The sequence below is a fragment of the Sebastes umbrosus genome, chromosome 14 (genome assembly GCF_015220745.1).
Source record: "Sebastes umbrosus isolate fSebUmb1 chromosome 14, fSebUmb1.pri, whole genome shotgun sequence".
Taxonomy (NCBI): domain Eukaryota; kingdom Metazoa; phylum Chordata; class Actinopteri; order Perciformes; family Sebastidae; genus Sebastes; species Sebastes umbrosus.
Genome location: NC_051282.1, coordinates 26,944,401 through 26,964,506, shown reverse-complemented (window position 1 = coordinate 26,964,506; position 20,106 = coordinate 26,944,401). Strand labels below are relative to the sequence as shown.

The following is a 20,106-nucleotide window of genomic DNA, read 5'->3' as shown; positions in this document are numbered from 1 at the left end:
TAATAATAATAATAATAATAATAATGATAATAATAATAATAATAATAATAATAATAATAATGATAATAATAATAATAATAATAATGATAATAATAATAATAATAATGATAATAATAATAATAATAATAATAATAATAATAATAATGATTATAATAATAACTAAAATAAAATAATAATAATAATAATAATAATAATAATAATAATAATAATAATGATTATAATAATAACTAAAATAAAATAATAATAATACTAATAATAATTAACAGGCATCTAACTATAAAGTTTAACGTAGCTAATGAACAAAATTCAAATTGGGTAAAAATATATATTTTTTCTTTACTTCATCTTTGGAAGAAGTAAAAGTATTTTTTCCTATTATATATATATATATATATATGTATATATATATATATATATATATTACTTCATCTTCATCTATATATATATATAGAATAGGAAAAAATACTTTTACTTCTTCCAAAGATGATTTTCTTTTTTTTCTATATATATATATATATTTATGTATATACAGTATATATATAAAGGAAAAGTAAGATTTAAGATAAACTTCTGCAACTCGTTTTTCTTGAGAGAGCATCATCTTGACTATTACATATCTTTGCGCTGTCGGTGACGCCCACTCTGTTCCGGACATGCGCAGTGAGCATGCGCAGTAGAGTCCCCAGCAGCAGCAGCGGCTAGTGAAGGAATGATGGCGTCCTCGGCTGCCCGCTGCTCCTCACGCTGGATTACAGTCATCGTGTCGTCTGGACACCGCAGGGCCGCCGGGGCTGCAGTCTCTGCTGCTGGTCATGGAGGTGTCCGCAGTATCTCCACCCTGGGAGCGGAGAAACTGTGCTGGGGAGGCAACCTGATGTGTGTCGGAGCACAGAGAGCGGTGACATTGAGAGGACTGTCGGGTGAGTACATATGGTACCGGCCTAGGCCAGGCTAGGCTTAATGCTGTGTAATGTTTTGTTTTTACAGGTGATGCAGGATAAAACAACTGATTTAACTTAACATAGCTTGATTAAAGCTATGGCAGAGTCATATGGCATATTTTTACAGTTGTAAGTAAATCATCTTCATCTTAAAGGTCCCATATTGTAAAGAAAAGTGAGATTTGCATGTCTTTTATATTATAAAGCAGGTTTAAGTGCTATATAAACACATAATTGTGCAGTTTTAAGTAAATCATCTTCATCTTAAAGGTCCCATATTCTAAAAAAAGTGAGATTTGCATGTCTTTTATATTATAAAGCAGGTTTAAGTGCTATATAAACACATAATTGTGCAGATGTAAGTAAATCATCTTCATCTTAAAGGTCCCATATTGTAAAGAAAAGTGAGATTTTCATGCCTTTATACTATAAAGCAGGTTTAAGTGCTATATAAACACATAATTGTGCAGTTTTAAGTAAATCATCTTCATCTTAAAGGTCCCATATTGTAAAGAAAAGTGAGATTTTCATGTCTTTTATATTATAAAGCAGGTTTATGTGCTATAGAAACACATAATTGTGCAGTTTTAAGTAAATCATCTTCATCTTAAAGGTCCCATATTGTAAAGAAAAGTGAGATTTTCATGTCTTTTATATTATAAAGCAGGTTTATGTGCTATATAAACACATAATTGTGCAGTTTTAAGTAAATCATCTTCATCTTAAAGGTCCCATATTGTAAAGAAAAGTGAGATTTTCATGTCTTTTATATTATAAAGCAGGTTTAAGTGCTATACAAACACATAATTGTGGTGAATTAAACCTTTAGTGATAAGTTGGAATAGCAAAGTGTTTGCATGTTGGTAATATATTTGCACAAATGTTAGCTGATAAGTAACAAGAAACTGCAGAAATGTTACAGTAATGCCAAAGACATGTACAGTATGAGGTAATTTGTCTCACTATATAGTTATATCCACCACAGAGCATGGACAAGATCATTTTTTCTTTTTATTAAAGGTCCCATATTGTAAAAAAGTGCGATTTTCATGTCTTTTTATATTATAAAGCAGGTTTAAGTGCTATATAAATACTGTTAAACTATCAGAATATACGGAGAAATACACACAACCCGTATTCAGAAAATTGCGTGTTTGAAACAAGCCGTTATAGGATTTCTGTCCATTTGTGATGTCATAAATATACAATATTTAGACCATCACACGGTTTTAAACGTGAACATTCTAAATGTGTCCCAGTTTATTTCCTGTTGCAGTGTATGTAAATAACATCAGCTGACAGGAAGTAAACATGGACCCAAGCTGCTGCCTAGCAATGCAATTCCGTTGCCATTCCATTGAAATGCGCTAAAACGGAGCGTTTCAGACAGAGGGGTAAAAACAGGTATATTCAGGCAGACAGTATGATGAAAATAATGTGTTTTTTGAACATTATAGCATGTAAACATGTTCTTGTAGAAACACAAAATACAAGTATGAACCTGAAAATGAGCACGATATGGGACCTTTAACAAACGTTTGTATTTCTAGAATCTTCTTGCAAATTAAATATTAATATTTGTCATGTTATTTTTTGTCGGCTCAGCCCGAAAGTACATTCATTAAATTCTGTAAAAATAAATAAAAATGCAGACGAGACAATTTAGCTGTTAGATGGTTGCAAAACTGTACAGTCAGAACCTGAATGCAGCTATAATGCATGTTTACTGTTCTAAATTGTATTTACTCACCCTTTTACCCTGTTTTGCCACTTCCCAGGCATCAAATCGCCCCATGCTGCTGGCACACACTCTTTTCACACAAGTGTCCCTGCCAGCAGCAAACAGGACTTCTACCAGATCCTCGGCGTTCCTCGTACAGCAACCCAGAAGGAGATCAAGAAAGCCTACTACCAGGTCTGCTCCTTTTGCCTGACATACTTTCTGACAGCTTGTATTGGTTCTCAGATCATCACAGTAGTTGACTGTGTGTTTGTTGTCCCCTCAGATGGCCAAAAAGTATCACCCCGACACCAACAAAGAAGACCCACAAGCCAAGGAGAAATTTGCTCAGCTGGCTGAAGCTTACGAGGTTTACTCTCAGACTTTATTCACGCTTTCTCGTGACACTGTATATTCTCCCTCGTGTGTTTTCTTTGGCCCTGTTCAGACCTGGCATTAACATGCATCTCCACATGCATCTCCAGTGACCACTTGTGATCCGATCTCATTTACCCGCAAATAAACCCGTAGTAAACACACGGCTAATACAGCTGACGTTGTGACGTAATATTACATGAATGTCAGTAGTAATATTCCACATATTTGCATTTTATTAACATCAAAATATCAGGTTATTGTACCGGCGGTCCCGGGGACCTCCATGGTGCCGACACCGCTGCCTTTGCCAGGCAACAGCGGGTTACAGAGCTTCAGAGAGCCGGGGATGAGAGAGAGCGGGCGGGCGTCAGCTCCGTTCAAAACACTGGAACAAAAACACTGACACATCTCGGACAGTATGATTCAAAATGCACTTCCTGTGCCTAGTCTGATAGTCTGTAGGCTATGTAGCCTATAGATGAGATTTAGTTTAATAAAATACATTTGTACCGACAGTATACAGTAGAGCACAGAGGCCATTTCCATGCTGCGAGGCAGACAAGCCCTCTCATCTGCCTGTCTATTCACCTGACGAGTGCAGTGATCCCACGGATCCCAGCGGGACGTCAGTAGAGTCGGCGTTCCTTAACGTGGTCACATTTGCGTCCACACTGCTGAAAGAATGTGGCCATATGTGGCCCAGACCACCTCTGAATGTGGTCTGAGCGATCAGGGTCTCAATGCGTCTGAACAGGGCCTTTGAAACCTATGAATAGTCTCTTCCAGCATATACAGTCTCATTTGAATTACAAATGCACCCCTTAAATCTTGCTCCATGTTTCTCCCAGATCCTGAGCGACGAAGGAAAGAGGAAGCAGTACGATACGTATGGCTCAACGGGCTTTGACGCTGGTCAGGCTGGCAGAGGGCAGAGCTACTGGTCTGGACAGGCCAGCAGCGTGGACCCGGAGGAGCTCTTCCGCAAGATCTTCGGGGAATTCTCCGGAGGCCGCGGCTTTGGAGACTTCAACGCCATATTTGAACAGCCACAGGAGGTTAGTAGGATACTGTAAAATGGGAGCATCTCATCTGACTCTAATTTTTTTATTAGTGCACATTCAGAGCGATGAATTTCTTTTTTTACTTTAGTACTTCATGGAGCTGACGTTCACTCAGGCAGCAAAAGGAGTCAACAAAGAGTTCTCCGTTAACATGGACGCAGCCTGCCAGCGCTGCGATGGTAAGGGCCACGAGCCGGGCACCAAAGTGCAGCACTGCCACCACTGCAACGGCTCCGGCATGGTAAGAGCTCTGACGCGCTGCCTTCCTTCTTCAAAGTGTGTTTGTGTTGTTGTATGTACTAAACACACTTGTATTGTCCACACCCCGTGTAGGAGACGGTAAACACGGGTCCGTTTGTGATGCGCTCCACGTGTCGTCGCTGTGGCGGCAAAGGCTCGGTCATTTCCACCCCCTGTAACTCCTGTCGGGGGACGGGTCAGACCAAGCAGAGGAAGACTGTGATGGTTCCTGTGCCTGCAGGTCAGTCTCACTTAACGGTCTGCTCTACTGGTTACACACACTGTAAACACCTCAAGCGCATTTGATCTTATCTCTAATGAGTATGGAAAGTAGGGCTGGGTGTCGGTACTCAATGTCTTTTAAGCAGGACTCAACAATAAGGATCGCCCGCTTGCCTGGGGCAAGTAAAATGCCTCGTCGGGCTAGTTAATCTGGTAACTCACTTGTCCGATTTAGCAAGAGGTAAAAAATAATGAAACACTTTGTTTTTTCCGGAGCTGATGATGGAAGTAGCTGAAGGAGTGAGCCGTCTTGCTTCCTTCTCATCTCTCTTGAAAGTTGCACATGCGCAGTACCGATCAGGCACTTGTGAGAAAATGGCATCGGGTAAAGACAAAGTTTATGAGCTGAAGCGCAAGCGAGCATTAGATTAAACATGACGGTTAACTTTAGTCTTTGTTGTTATTTGATAACCACTAATAAATAAAACAATTAGTATAGGGGCAAGTAAAAATCGACTTAGGGCAAGTGGATTTCTGAGTGAAAAATATCCTTAACTTTGATGGTAAGGTATTGTTGGAGAAACTATTTAATAAGTCTCTGGTCATTCAGTTGAGAAGCAATTACTATTTATTAAGCAAATGCATTTGGGTCCATACAGCAGACAAGTCAGTGTACAAAGACAGAGAGTTCCCTCACTACATCATTCTTTATAATCTTGGTTCAGCCTTCCCCCCTCTTTGTGACCCAAACCTTATCTTGATTTAGCCTTCACTCCCCTTTGTGACCCAAACCTTATCTTGATTTAGCCTTCACTCCCCTTTGTGACCCAAACCTTATCTTGATTTAGCCTTCACTCCCCTTTGTGACCCAAACCTTATCTTGATTTAGCCTTCACTCCCCTTTGTGACCCAAACCTTCGGCCCTGCCTCTAAGTGGAAGATTCATTAAAAGAGTTACTGGTGATTATAATGTTTTGAAAGAGTGCGGATGCAAATATGATAACAAATATATCTAAACTAGGACAGTCTCTACTTTCCCAAAACATTCGGATAAATCTGAGTACACAAATGCTAATACAAAGGGAAATGTTATTTTCTCTCACAGTATCGACTGAAATAACCCGGCACCAAGTAGTATTGAAACCTCTCCAGTCACCTTTCATTGAAAAGTCACCCAGCAGCGTATTGGCCATAGTCGGAAGCAGCTACTGTCTGCTCTGCTGCACATTTTCCTGACTTCCTAGATGTTGTAGGCTTTTAGTGTCTGCAATATTCATAAGAAAATGTCTTAAAAATACAACTACGCTGCTGAGCATAATTCATTTGAATGCCTGTCGTACTTTTTTTCTGGCATGATTTTTTAAATCCCCAATCATTGTAACTGTAGTTTTATCAAAAGTAGCTTCATTATGCCAGAATTGGAAAAAATGGAAATAAATCATTGCACTTCCCGCATTTTACCATGAACTTTTATTTTACTTTCTTGCCAAGTAACTGTGAAATATTCACCCACATAACACATAATGAAGGCATGCTAGAAAGTAATTCAATAGTTTGAGCCTTGACTGTAGTTAAATCTGTGGGTTTGGGTTCTTCACAAATCATAACGGGCATAAAGAAAGTAAAAGTAGAACTTTTACTTAGAGTTATACTCCACCTGAAATCCAACCTAACTAGTTTGTTTTTGCTTCAAGGAGTGGAGGATGGTCAGACAGTCAGAATGCCAGTTGGAAAGAAGGAGGTCTTCATCACGTTTAGGGTGAGTGTCTTCGTCAACAAACCCAGGCTACAAATGAATTAGCTCTCCGTGAAGTGCATGTTCATGTCAGAGCCGCTATAATGGGATTGCCTTGTACAATGTGCTGTAGGTGTGTGGACTTGTAAGAGACACTGAGCTGTCTGAGCTCTTTGACTTTGAGTTAACACAGTTTAGACAACCTGCGGTCTACCGCTTCTAGAGACTGATGTTTTGACACCACGTGTGTTATTGGTTGTGATGTGTCCAGGTCCAAAAAAGTCCCGTGTTCAGGAGGGAAGGTGCAGACGTCCACTCTGACCTTTTTGTCTCCGTGGCGCAAGCTATCCTGGGCGGCACGGCCAAAGCACAGGGCCTTTATGAAACACTGAACTTATCAGTAAGTAGCACATTCTCAGGTTTCTCCTCTAATGGTGAAACATTTCAAACACATGCAGTGTAAATAAATAACAGTTTTTTTATTTCCTCGTCTTCAGATCCCTGCAGGCATCCAGACGGAACAGAAGATTCGTCTGTCGGGGAAGGGAATCGCTCGTATCACCGGCTACGGCTACGGAGACCATTATGTCCATGTAAAAATAAAAGTACCCAAGTAAGACTCCACAGACAAACGCACGTTATTCATCTTTTTGCTGTAGTCTTTAAGAAATGGGATAACACATTGTTTTCTTGTGTAGGACACTGACAGACAGACAAAGAGCTCTGCTAGCGAGCTACGCTGAGGACGAGACGGAGGTGGAGGGGACGGTGAACGGCGTCACTACCACCACCACAGGTGAGAGGACAAACACACTCACTCTTACGTTTCTACTACCCATCCCCGTTCTCCTGTGTTGTCCTGTGTATATCTCTAATCCTCTGAAATGGGGGTTTTAGGAAAGGGAGTAGTAGTATTGAGTCACAAGCCCGGCTGATGCAGTGTTGATCTCTGTCCAGGTGGGGGCAGCAGTGGTAAGCGGGCTGAGGCAGGGCAAAGCGAGCATGACGAGAAGGAAGGAGAGTTGAAACAAGAGGGGGGCTTCTTCTCCAAATTAAAGAAATTGTTTAGTTCTTCCTGACAGCCACAAACCAGGTAAAAAAAAAAAAAGAAATACTTTTTTTTTTTTTTTTTTTTTTTTTTTGGAAAACTTTTCTGGTTTGTGGCTGTCGCATAAAAACACTGATGCATGCACCCCTGCCATCAGCTGGATGTCTCACCAGTCTGGGATGTCCTAAATGTCTGTTTTATATGTCGTCGTTTTTCAAACTGGGACTGCCTTGCCAGCTCAATTTACAGGGTTCCTACGCAGTATGGAAAATGTGTAGAAACTCTGAACTGAATTTAAAAAAGTTACACATTTTACAACCTTTTTTCCTTCTTTTGAAAGGTAAAAGGTCATCCTGGAACTGAGAATCATCAGTAGAGATCAGAGGGCAGAAGGGAGGACAGCGTGAAGCCAGCACAGCCACATTATAAAGGGACAGGCGGTTGAGGAGTGTTGGGTGTCGGATGAGGCCTACAATGGTTCTGAACGGATCGGTACGGACCTACCTGGCCAGCCCTGCAGCGAATAAGACGGACGATCACCCGCTCTGTTCCTCTGCCAAAGTGAAACCACACACAAGAGGATGTTCCAGTGTGTTTAGTCATCTCTCCAGTCAGATGTCCGTTGTGGCCATTTGGGCAGCAAAGACTCATCATTTATCATAACATTCGGTGCATGTTGGTTCTCTGTTGATCCCCATAAAATATAACGTGATAGTGATAACAGAATTCAAATGCAGAGAAATAAATGATTGTATGTTTTATTCAGGATTAAATGAACCTCATGTTGTTAATCCTTTTCTTCTGTATGCTTTGGTTGTGATGTCATGAGTGCTTGAAGTTGCCCCACAATTCTCAGCGCTGTCAGTCCTAACAGGTGTGACATCACCAGACTACATGTTTACCTTTGAGTTTTAGTGTTGGGACAGTGTACAGGTGTGTCTGCAGTGGAAAGTTAAAAGCTGAACACTAATGACTGAACTCTTCGTCTTTCTTTTAACCCTTTACATTACGAGAGAGAAACCTGCACCGTCATTACATTTGTACATCGTTGTGGATCAAACAGTTGCGTCAATGTGTCACATAGAAGAGATATACTGTACATCTATAATAAAGCTATGGTCTGGGAAAAGCCTCTTGTTTTATATACAGTACATCACTAAAGAAATAGAATTTACAGATAGTGCTTTGACTCTGTCTAGACATTAATATATTAAAAATAGTTATACACATTTTGTTCATCATTTAGATACAAATATAATGCAATCCAAAACACCACTTAACTACTGCCAACAAAGTCTAGAAAGTACTTTTTTGCAGAGCTATTGTATTAGATTACATTGAATTGTGAAGGAGTACCGAATAAACTAGCCTACATTTATACTTTTGAATAAATCTATTAGCATTACTTTCAAAGTGATTTTCTTTGGACATTCTTTCACCAATATTTTTTTAAAGGTCCCATATCGTGCTCATTTTCAGGTTCCTTCTTGTATTTCATGTTTCTACTAGAACATGTTTACATGCTGTGATGTTTAAAAAACAACAGCTTTATTTTCCTCGTATTGTCTGGCTGTATTTACCCTTTGTCTGGACATTGCAACGGAATTGCGTTGCTATGGCAACAACTTGGTTCCGTGTTTACTTCCTAACAGCTGATGTCCTTCGCATACACTGCAACAAGGAGGGTGAAAAGAGGAAAGGTCACGCGACATCATCACTGCATCATATCCGGAATTTCATCATTTTAGTTTTTACCTGAATGGACCAGACTTTTTCATTTTAATTTAAGGTGACATGAGGGGATCGCTGTGGCACTAAAACTGAGCCTGGCCCAACATGACTGAATACATTTAGTTAACGTAGCTTCCTGAAATGACAAAGAAACTGTATTTAATGTGGAATGGCCATGTTATGATCCTCTGTATCAATACTGCGGCCAGTAGTAGGCTCAGTGGCGTAGTGGTCGTTGATAATGTGGGTGTACTACTAAGTAGAGATGGGAAGGTTACAGAGGAGGAAGTGGGTATACTCTCCTATATATTACAATGGCAATGGTATACTATAAACCGCCAGTAAAAGAGGTGGATATACTCTGTATTCACGCCACATAACTGCAACGTCTCAGGTTTGAGTCCAGCTGAGAACCTTTGTTGCAGACAACCTTTCTGTTTCTACAAAAAGGATTATTACCCCTTAAAACCCTTAAACCATGGGGATAATCTAATAGACAATCAAGTGTTCCCAAAACATCAGTGTGAGTTCCATCAGCAGCTGCTGACGGGTTCAAACTCAAACTGAGACATTCCAGCTGAGATATATGAGTCCCTTCAATTCTCAAATTGTCAGCAATAAATTTCAACTGTTGGAAATTTGTGAACTCGTGTCATGTCACTGGACGGAGACATTAGTGTGGACACTCACCATTGCAGTCAATGGAAAAGAAGACTTTTTAAACATCACTTTGTCACTTATTGAGCGCAAATTCTCAGAATTTTGTTTGATCGTGACTTGCCATTGGTGTCTGAGGTTGTGAGTTTGGGACCCGATCAGGGCAAAATGAACATGCTAATGCCTTAAAGGATTAATGATGAAGGACCGTCCTGTATTTGTTTTCCTCCTCAAAATGCCCCGCCCCGACCCACAGCTATTGGTGATGCAGTGCTGCAGTGCTGCAGTGCTGCCAAATGTGTGAAAGCTTCATGGATAAATCTGGGATCTTTTAGTTTGAAACATCTTCACGTCAAGGTTTGTGCCCAAAATAAATGATAATCATGTATTATGATTAAAAACACCAGTCCAAATGAATCACCTTTATTTCAGCATGAGAAGGAAAACAGCATTAATTTCATTATAGACTGCACAACATACTCCTGGGGGGTTTCACTCTCACACAATGAGAGTATTCTAGCCAAACACTATAAAGCTTTGTCCAGTTAGATACACAAAGGGATTAAGTGTAGAGTTAATGAAACGCAAGAGAATTCAAAATCAACATGAATTAGTCGAGCATCCAGCTCACTTTGAGTTAAGGTTTAATCGATGACCAAAACTACCTGTAATCCTGAGATTCAAGTTATCGTCCCCCTCAGTATGTCGAAAAAACACTGTTTGACATATCACACTGGCATTAGAAGAAAATTCAATAAAACATGGACGTTGAAGTAGGGCATTCCCCGTAACCGTCCTCTATATGCAATGCATTGTATTGCCGTCTTGAGTGCAACATGAACCTGAGACTCTCGAATACAAAACGCACCATCACTTCAGTTTCCATGTCTGATCTGAATGAGTTTAGCTTGTGAAAGAATACTGTACATCCGCTTAATGCGTTGTGCAAATACACACAACACAGGAACCTGCAGGTTTGGTACGCTGTGTCAAACAAATCCAAGCAAAGGAGGGAAAAAAAAGTTAATAAAATGGCATTATTACTGTGTCAGGATAAATATCAAACTTCAATGTGCATTTACACTGCATACAGTACACACAGCACAATATATCCCTCCTTATCTATGTTGAGTTGTGCACTACTGGGAAAGTTACTCCCAACATACAGTATGAATGAAATATAAATAATGATTACACAGTTTTAGTGATGATGCATACTGGTATATATCCATAACAAATGGATACATAAACAAGAGCTGAGCTGCTAAAGGTCCTCGCTGTAAGTACCAAACCTGAACACTCATGACAGGACAGAAACCGTTAACATTATAAAAAAGACAATTTTCCTTTTTAAAACAACTGTGAACACCTTTGTCCTAATATAGGCTCCTGTGGCAGGTAAAACTTGGATAGTTAAGCTATGCATATGCAACAACAGGCAGCTTTTTTTGAGAAATACAAGATGCCATATCATATAATTCTGAACATTTGAACATGCATCAATAGAGATTTAAATATGCGGTATATTCACTATAATACACTGAGAGATGTGTATCAATCTTACACTCGTCAAAGTGTAGGTGTGCTATATTTGAGAGGAAAAAAACGCTTTCGAGTCCCATCACCTGTCTTACAGTACACCTGTACGAACGTTTCAGGCCGTGTTTGACTAATGAAATGTGATAATGGATTTAAAAAAGAACATAAGTGTTTTCACATTATCTTTGGAACTTCAGTCAATGTATAGAAGGAAAAAAAAAATTGCATTATTAACTAGTACATTGCTTCCTCTCTCTCTCGCTGGTCAAATAAAAGATGTTTTAATGCAAAAACACAAAAGGCCTCATTCAATATCAACACAGCAGTCTTCAATATACTGTGCTGTCATACATACTGCATAACATCTGGACGCATAGCATGTTTTAACGCGTTTTTACTAAGCTCCCTATGAATTTTGATAATCCAATCATCGTTATTAACTAATTTATACAGCCACTTACACATGGGCAGCATCTTAAAGTGCTTTGTCAATCTGGCTGTTTCATTTAAAATGAGCTATTAACTATAAATCAGAATATAGCTTGAGATACGATGCTGGAAGGACACAGGATGGAGAGATGGTGCACATGAGGTAGAGAAAGAAAAAAAAAGACAGGAGGATAAATTGTAACAAGGTGTAAGCTTGGTGGATGGATGGCAGGATGTGGAGGACGTCCTACTGGGTCCTACAAATCATTTAATAATATCCAAGTTTATTTCCTGTCAGCTATTAGCAAACACAGAACATTGAATAAACTTGGACCCGTTTGTATGAAACTATGAAATGGTCTACAGCTTGAGGGAGTTTTCTACTCTCCTTACTGTCCTTCCTTCTATGTTTCTCCTCCCTCTCTCGTACAGCAGCAGAGTGACGGGGGATGGGGGGGGTGACAGCTGGATCACATCAGATACCACGCAGCCAATCCGGCCAGAGCAGCAAACCACGTAGCAAACAGGACCTGTCCAGTCGGGTGTCGGAGTACGGCCATGGCGAGCTGACCTGCGTACGCTGTTCCACTCGATGCCGCTGTGAAACAGAGGGAGCACGAAAACAAACTTAAAAGGTGCAGTGTGTAAGATTTGCCGACATCTAGTGGTGTGCTTGCAGATTGCAACCAACTGAGTACCCCTCTCCGCTCACTCCTCCCTTTCCATGACTGCGGTAACGTGAGCCGCAGAGTGCAAAACCTTCGTAACACTGTTCTCTATTGATTAACACTACTTTAGGAGCAATGGAAGTCAGACGGCGGCTGGCGGTACCACGGTTTTGCACTCTGTGATTCACGTTACCGCAGTTTCACAAGTAAGTCGGAGAACTACGGTGGCCTTCAGGTAACGTAAAAACATGAAAGTCTCTCTCTTGAGCCAGAGTTTGGTTTGTCCAAAGGGGGCTCATTCTAAGCTAACGAAAACACAACAATTCTTAGTTTCAGGTGATTGCACACTAATGAAAACATAGTTATGAATATTATATTCCATTCCTGCTAAGAGATCCCCGGAAATGCCACCCACTGTTCCTTTAAACAAGATCCTCACTATAGCTTTATCTTGGAGCAATGCTACAGAGAGAAGCATAAAACGCATACTCATTTTGGCAGCATAGTAGGGACACTTGTTGATGTCTCCGTCCATTTCTCCATGGCCGGGCATGCCAGCATCTAAAACATCCTCCGGGATGGTTTTACCGATCTCTTCCAGCTCGTCAAACACCTGCCAGCACAAACATATGGTTATCAAGCTTGTTGCATACTCTGTATCCTAGAGATAGTTCAAGGACCAGAAGGAACACATGGAAGTCACAATCAAAATGCATTTGATCGGGATAGCATTAGAGGATGACGGTGCCTTCAGAAATACACATGATACCTTCAATATGTTTTTAAAATTCAGTAAATATCAGAACAGGCACAAGCAGCACACCTCTACTGCAAGAAGATCCTCATTTAACCGCTTCAACATCACCACCAGGGAACAGATCGCCAACTCCAAACATAGCTTCCTTTTCTCCATCTCTGGCCTCTTACCTCCATGTTGAAGTGGAAGGCCTTGACAGCCTCGTCTACCAGCCTCTTCTTTATGTCCATGTCCAGTTCCAGGTCGTTCATCCGACTGAAGTACAGCTGCTTGAATCCTTTGATGCTATGGATGTTGTCAAACTGATAGAACTCCAGGCCCTCCCCTGTGGTAGGCAGGTTCATGGCTTTCTGCGCCTTCTTCTTCAGAATCTGGCCCCCGGACAGGTCCCCCATGTAGCGGGTGTAGGCATGGGACACCAGCAGCACTGGGTCCTCCTGCCCAACTTGATGAATACGGTCCACGTAGTTCTGGGTGGCCGGGGAGCAGCTGACCTGGCTCTGCCAGTCGGGACCGTAAAAGTACTCAAGGTCACGGGCCAGGGCCTCGTGGCGGTTCAGCTCGGTAGGAAAATATAGAGGGGCAAAGTGGGGGTGGTCTTTGTTCCTTTCAATCTCCTCCTCCATGGCTGTGTAAGTATAGTGGAGAGCCACGGCACCAAGCTGGGAAGAACGAAAGAAAAGGTACAATTTAATGTCTACTTTTTCCAGTTTTCCTTGCTTCTTTTTAACCTACATGTTTATTACATTTATCTTGTTTGTTTCGTAAAGCACTGATTTTCTTCAGACTGACCTTGAAGAGCTCTTTGCGGATGCGTCCCTTGATGAAATCTTTCACAAACTGGGTGTTCTCAGCCATTTCATGAACCTCCTTGGTCCCTGCTGCCAGCACATCAGACAGATCCTTAGGACTGGGGGGAATAAATACCAAAAAAAAGAGAACAATAGGAGGTATAATGTGTGTTTGACTGACAAGAAACATGATTATTTTGTGATCTGATTTCACTGTTTCAAAGGTAACGGTGTTACAATACCAGTGGGAGATTTACCTGAGGGCGTCGTCTTTCCCCTCATATACAGGCCCTGCTCCATTGGACATTCTGGCTGTTGTCTCCATCTTCTCTGCTGACATTAGTGGTGTGTTCCTGTCTGCCAGTTAGTTCACCCTACAATCAGTAAAAGACATCACATTAGCATCAGTCATGTTTAAAGGAACAGTGTGTAACATTCCGTTGATCTATTAACTATGTTTTCATTAGTGTATGTATACCTGACACTAAGAGTCGTTGTGTTTTCGTTAGCTTAGGATGAGTCCTTCATATCTACACAGGGAGCGGGTCCTCTTCACGGAGTCCACCATGTTTCTACAGGAGCCCAGAACGGACAAACCTAACACTGGCTCTAGAGAGAGACTTTTGTGCTTTTATGGTACCTGAAGGCCACCGTAGTTCTCTGACACGCTTGTGAAACTGCGGTAACATGAGCCGCAGAGTGCAAAACCGTGAAACCACCAGATGCCGTCTGACTTCCTTTTCTCCTAAAGTAGTGTGTGAGAGAAAATAACATTTCCCTTTGTATGAGCATTTGTGTACTCAGATTTATCCGAATGTTTTGGGAAAGTACAGACTGTCCTAGTTGAGATATATTTGTTATCATATTTGCATCCGCACTCTTTCAAAACATTATAATCACCAGTAACTCTTTTAATGAATCTTCCACTTAGAGGCAGGGCGGAAGGTTTGGGTCACAAAGGGGAGTGAAGGCTAAATCAAGATAAGGTTTGGGTCACAAAGGGGAGGGAAGGCTGAACCAAGATTATAAAGAATGATGTAGTGAGGGAGCTCTCGGTCTTTGAACACTGACTTGTCTGCTGTATGGACCCAAATGCATTTGCTTCTTAACCGAATGACCAGAGACTGTTTATTAAATAATTTCTCCAACAAGTGTTACAGTGGAAACCGCTTATAGTGATCACGTCCGTCCGGGTCAAATTGATCACTATAAGCAGGCAATTATTGTAACATCATTTTTGTTTTTATGCATTTCTCATGCAGATTACCATCTAAGTGACATTTGTTTATTTATTACATAAAATATAAATTAATGAAACAGACCGCTTCGCTATTTACTGGCTCGCTGCCATTTCATCTGCCTTTTTTACCTTACTAAGGGTGAGACATTGTTGTCTGTCTTTGTTGCATACAGAACGGCGCCTCTTTGCCGGGGCTCTTCGTTCTCTCACCTGGTAGCGACTTGGAGGGAGACGGGCGCCGGTCTGCATGTGTGCCGCAGAGCTGGCAAAGTTTCACTTTGGGGGCATTACGTGACTAGGCGTTATCAATCCACTTGATGAGGTTGCTTTTACCCGTGCGCATTTGTTTTTTATTCAAAGAAAATTACTTTCTTTTCCCGTTATGATATCAACGTGCACGCGGCATCAGCCTCAGGTATCCAGCCGGAAAGCAGACGGTCCGCAAAGGCAAAGTATCAAAAGAGTAAAGTAAAAAAAAAAAAAATTAAATTAACGTTAGTTTAACGTAGTTTTAAAATGTTTTTTCATATGTTGTCATGTATGAAAAGACTCAAAATGAACACTGTAAGCAAATTGTTTAAACAGCATTTGTATAGGAATACTGTTTAAATAATTCACACAAATGCTGTTTAAATAATTTGCTTACAGTGTTCATTTAAACAGCATTTGTATAGGAATGATTCTGCTCCAAGCTGTTTGATAACTGTAACCGTCATCACTAGAAGCGGTTCCCACTGTTTTACGGTAAGGATGGCCTCTGAGCAAGGTGAACAGCTTTACCACAGTTTTGCACTCGACGGCTCACGTTGCCGCCGTCTTGGAAAGGGAGGAGTGAGCGGAGGGGTACCCAGTTGGTTGGAAACTGCTTCCACACCACTAAATGCCGCCAAATCCTACACACTGTCCCTTTTAAGTTTCATCACATTGCACATATGAATTTTGAAAAAAATATATACATATTTGAAGTATATTGCTGCAGTTGTGAACAAGGCATATAGAATAGTAACTTGTGTAAGATTGCATAATGTCTCATGACTATGACCTACTCTAGTCACAGCTGTCTAAATGTCACTTGAGTAACGGTTGCGTAACTGCTTTTCAGAATAAACAAGGGAACATGTCACATGGCTGCAGTGTTCCCTGTGATTCTAGAGGTCTGAGGTCATTGTACACAAAAACAATAACACACACAGAAACAATATATATATATATATATATATATATACAGTATACTATACAGCACATTGTTTAATCACAACTTGTCCAGAGTCAGGGAGAAGGCCAGAGAACATAATGTAGACCAAACACAATCTGTAAAGTGTCCACTACAGTTATCAGGTCCATAATCATCAAATAAAGGCTGTTAACAACATCCAAATCCTTTATAATTCCCATAACAGATAGACAAACAGTGCATATTCAATAACAGTATCTATTCACCCTTACCTAAGAGGCAGCAGAGGTCTGATCAGGAAGAAGCTGTTATCACCCCTCTACTTTCAAAGGAAAGATGTCTTCTGCCAGTTAATTCAGCTGCTTTAAGCCTTTGACCTTATTCACTCTGAGAGGGAGATAATAAGGCAATGTGAGAGTGAGTATAGTCTGGGAGGAGCTTGCTTGGTTTACATAGGCAAGGCTGCTTTATACCAACCTTGGGAACAGAGCGTAAATTTTACAAAGTATGGGGCCCCTTTTTGTAATTTTTTGAGAAACCCACTACAGTCATCTCTGAGTAGCCAGTAGTAGTATCTTCTTTTTCCTTTTTTAAAAATTTTATTTTACTTATTTATTCATTATCATTATTATTTTTATTATTTATTTCTTTTTCTTCTATTTTTGTATATATGTATGTATGTTTATATATATATATATATATATATATATATATATATATATATATTTTGTTATTATTATTTATTTATTTTTTGTTGTTATTATTATTTTTTTCTCCTCTTCTTCTAATTATTATTTCATGACTTATTTGTGGATACTCTCCCTGTGTTGTATTCTCTACAATTTGAATTATATGTATCCATGATTGAGAATCAGTTAGGTCCTTTGTGGCCAGCTGTGGGTTGCCTGTGTGTATGTTGTTCTTAGGTATGATTGATTGATGTGATGTGTCACGGGTGAGTGTTGTTCAGAAAAACAAAAATTTACTTTCCTGGTATAGTGACTGTTCTATTGATTATTGACAATAAATAAACCCACTACAGTAATCTCTGAGTAGCCAGTAGTAGTATCTTCTTTTTCCTTTTTTTAAATTTAATTTTAATTATTTATTCATTATCATTATTATTTTTATTATTTATTTTTCTTCTATTTTTGTATATATGTATGTATTAGTGTGTATGTGTATGTATATATATATGTATGTGTGTATTTATGTATATGTGTATATATGTGTATATATGAGTATATATTATTATCATTATAAACTAAAAATCTAAAATCTCCTCTTCTTCTTATTATTTCATGATGTATTTGTGGATGCTCTCCCTGTGTTGTATTCTCTACAATTTTAATTATATGTATCCATGATTGAGAATCAGCTGTGGCTGTCTGTGTGTATGTTGTTGTCAGGTACGATTGATTCATGTGTTGTGTGTGTGTGTGTGTGTGTGTGTATGTATATATATATATATATATATATATTAAATTATTATTATTTTTTTTTTCTCCTCTTCTTCTTATTATTATTTCATGACTTATTTGTGGATACTCTCCCTGTGTTGTATTCTCTACAATTTGAATTAGAATCAGTTAGGTCCTTTGTGGCCAGCTGTGGCTTTCTGTGTGTTTGTTGTTGTCAGGTGTGATTGATTGATGTGTTGTGTTGTTAAGAAGAACAAAAATGAACTTTCCCTGTATAGTGACTGTTCTGTTGATTATTGACAATTAATAAAAAGACCTTTGAAAGAAAGAAACACCCAGGCTTGTAGGTAACATGAACACACAGACAGACAAACAGCAGCTCATACAACACAACACAGCAGCACACAGACAGGCCTTCTGGCGTTTACCACAAAGTCTCAGAGAGTACTGCTGTTGTATTGTTGTTATTTAAGCCAAGTGATTTAATTCAGCTCAGTTCCTCAATGTAATCATAAATCATAACATCGAGCCACCTTTCATCGTCATACGAATACATGTCATGTTTAATACTCCTGACAGTCATCTAACTATCTCTAGGAGCTTCATTTAGACAACAACAGCTAACTTTGCCAGCTAAGTTAGCTGACAGCTAGCTAGCATTTCAACAAGCTTAACGAGGTTTAATGAGTGTTATTGCAGATTCGACACGTTTATTCACCTATTAAATCATATATTAAAGGCTTTTTGGTATCATATTGACATTACAAACCTTCAACAAAGCGGTGGCCGGCCGGTTAACAGAAGAGAAGAACTACAAATCAGGCTGGAGATCCAGGACAGGAACTGCACGTCCACAACTCCGCCTCCACTCGGCTCTAGAAGGTAACCCGCAAACTGCTAAATCTGCTCTGAGATCTCGCGAGACTCACTGTCCGACGACCTATCCTAACCTTTAAATATTCGAGATCAATACCTTTACCTTAACGATTCAAGATTAATACCTAACCGTAGCTATTCGAGATCAATACATAACCTTAGCTATTCGAAATCAATGCCTAACCTTTAACATCTCGCGAGAGTTTTCCCAGCTTGCGGTCTCCCTTCCAAGACACTGCACATAGACATACTGCCACTAATAAAAGATTAAAGGGGCAGTAGGCAGTATATTTTTTGGCATCATTGGGCAAAAATTCCATAATAACCTTTCAGCATATTTTAATTCAAGTGTTCTGAGAGAAAACTAGACTTCTGCTCCTCCTCATGGCTCTGTTTTCAGGCTTCAAAAAAATCTACTTTGATCAGACTTTGACCAATCACAGGTAATTTCATTGAGAGAGCGTTCCTATTGGCTGTGCTCTGGTCATGTGGCCAGAACTTGGCGTTCCGTCAACAGATTTCACAATGATGGCGGCCGCATCACAAACTTTCTCATTTTACAGCAAAACAGTACACTACAAGATGATTCTGAAAACATTTAAGGAGAGATATAGGCATTAACGTAACATAATATTGATTCATATTTGATCAGTGCTGCCTAGTTTGACCGTTTGATCGGAGTTCGCGAGTGATCGACAGCCGGCTCTCATAGACAGCAGATGGACAGCAGACCTCATATCAGTTCTTTACTGCTTGTTTTCCTCCGGTCTGTGAAATCTTGCAGATGCGGTTAGGAGCACCGGAGGACACGGAGGCACATGATTTTTTTCAGGTTACCTGTTTCATACAATCCTGTCACGATATAGCGACCGTTTTATAGTATTTGCTCCAATCTCGTCTACTTCAGTGCTGCAGGTTGAAGCAACATAAATCACTGCAGTGATATGCAGTTTAACCCCCACAAATTATAAATATTGTGATGTTAAAAAAAGTCCTACATTTGGTTTGTTGGGATCTGGTCACCCTAATGAGTTGTTTCTGTTTATTTCTGGAAAAATGTAATCCACCATTCTTGAATGTGGAATCAAAAATTGAATATTCTTAATTTCTCCCCCATATCAAACAAATTACCCTTTGGCAACACCCTCTGTTGCTCTCTAAGGCCACTGAAATGATTGTAGTTCTTACATAACAGGTGTTATTTTTTCCATCGCATTTAAAATTAAAATTTGATAATTTAGCAGAACCAAACAACCAAGAAAAAGATAAGCTATTTTTATGGAGTTAAGACAATGAGTTTAGCGTCTGGATCTACAACAGATCTCAATAACAAATGCTTGTTGTTGAGTCAAACACATTTGAAAAACTGAAGAAGCGAATAAATTGAAGGTGTGAGATGTGGAGAGGTGAAAGGGGCTAGAACTGGAGCAGGTAGCACATGATGTGAGAGTTGACAGAGTGTACTCTGTAATTACAAT

At 39.8% G+C, this 20,106-nt stretch overlaps 2 protein-coding genes across 4 annotated transcripts; one reads left to right on the top strand and one right to left on the bottom strand.

The window, feature by feature from the left end:
• The first annotated feature begins 654 nt into the window (after positions 1 to 654).
• Positions 655 to 8,474, top strand: dnaja3a (DnaJ heat shock protein family (Hsp40) member A3a). 2 transcript variants are annotated; one of them, XM_037793566.1, is made up of 12 exons: positions 655 to 920; positions 2,720 to 2,856; positions 2,948 to 3,031; positions 3,888 to 4,094; positions 4,189 to 4,341; positions 4,434 to 4,581; positions 6,257 to 6,321; positions 6,569 to 6,697; positions 6,795 to 6,910; positions 6,996 to 7,093; positions 7,255 to 7,390; positions 7,686 to 8,474. In XM_037793566.1, exons 1-11 carry the CDS (start codon positions 710 to 712, stop codon positions 7,374 to 7,376), a joined length of 1,470 nt encoding a protein of 489 aa, XP_037649494.1. In that variant the 5' UTR covers positions 655 to 709; the 3' UTR covers positions 7,377 to 7,390; positions 7,686 to 8,474. The 2 variants fall into 2 exon arrangements, with proteins under 2 accessions (XP_037649494.1, XP_037649495.1); XM_037793567.1 differs by lacking the exon at positions 7,255 to 7,390 and having other exon boundaries at positions 657 to 920.
• A 1,666-nt stretch (positions 8,475 to 10,140) lies between these two features.
• On the bottom strand, positions 10,141 to 18,670 carry hmox2b (heme oxygenase 2b). Of its 2 annotated transcripts, XM_037793584.1 has the most exons (7): positions 18,522 to 18,670; positions 16,604 to 16,718; positions 14,175 to 14,291; positions 13,919 to 14,036; positions 13,297 to 13,788; positions 12,859 to 12,982; positions 10,141 to 12,299 (listed from the first exon to the last, which is right to left on the bottom strand). In XM_037793584.1, exons 3-7 carry the CDS (start codon positions 14,255 to 14,257, stop codon positions 12,172 to 12,174), a joined length of 945 nt encoding a protein of 314 aa, XP_037649512.1. In that variant the 5' UTR covers positions 14,258 to 14,291; positions 16,604 to 16,718; positions 18,522 to 18,670; the 3' UTR covers positions 10,141 to 12,171. The 2 variants fall into 2 exon arrangements, with proteins under 2 accessions (XP_037649512.1, XP_037649513.1); XM_037793585.1 differs by lacking the exon at positions 16,604 to 16,718 and having other exon boundaries at positions 18,522 to 18,662.
• Between the last annotated feature and the right edge of the window lie 1,436 nt (positions 18,671 to 20,106).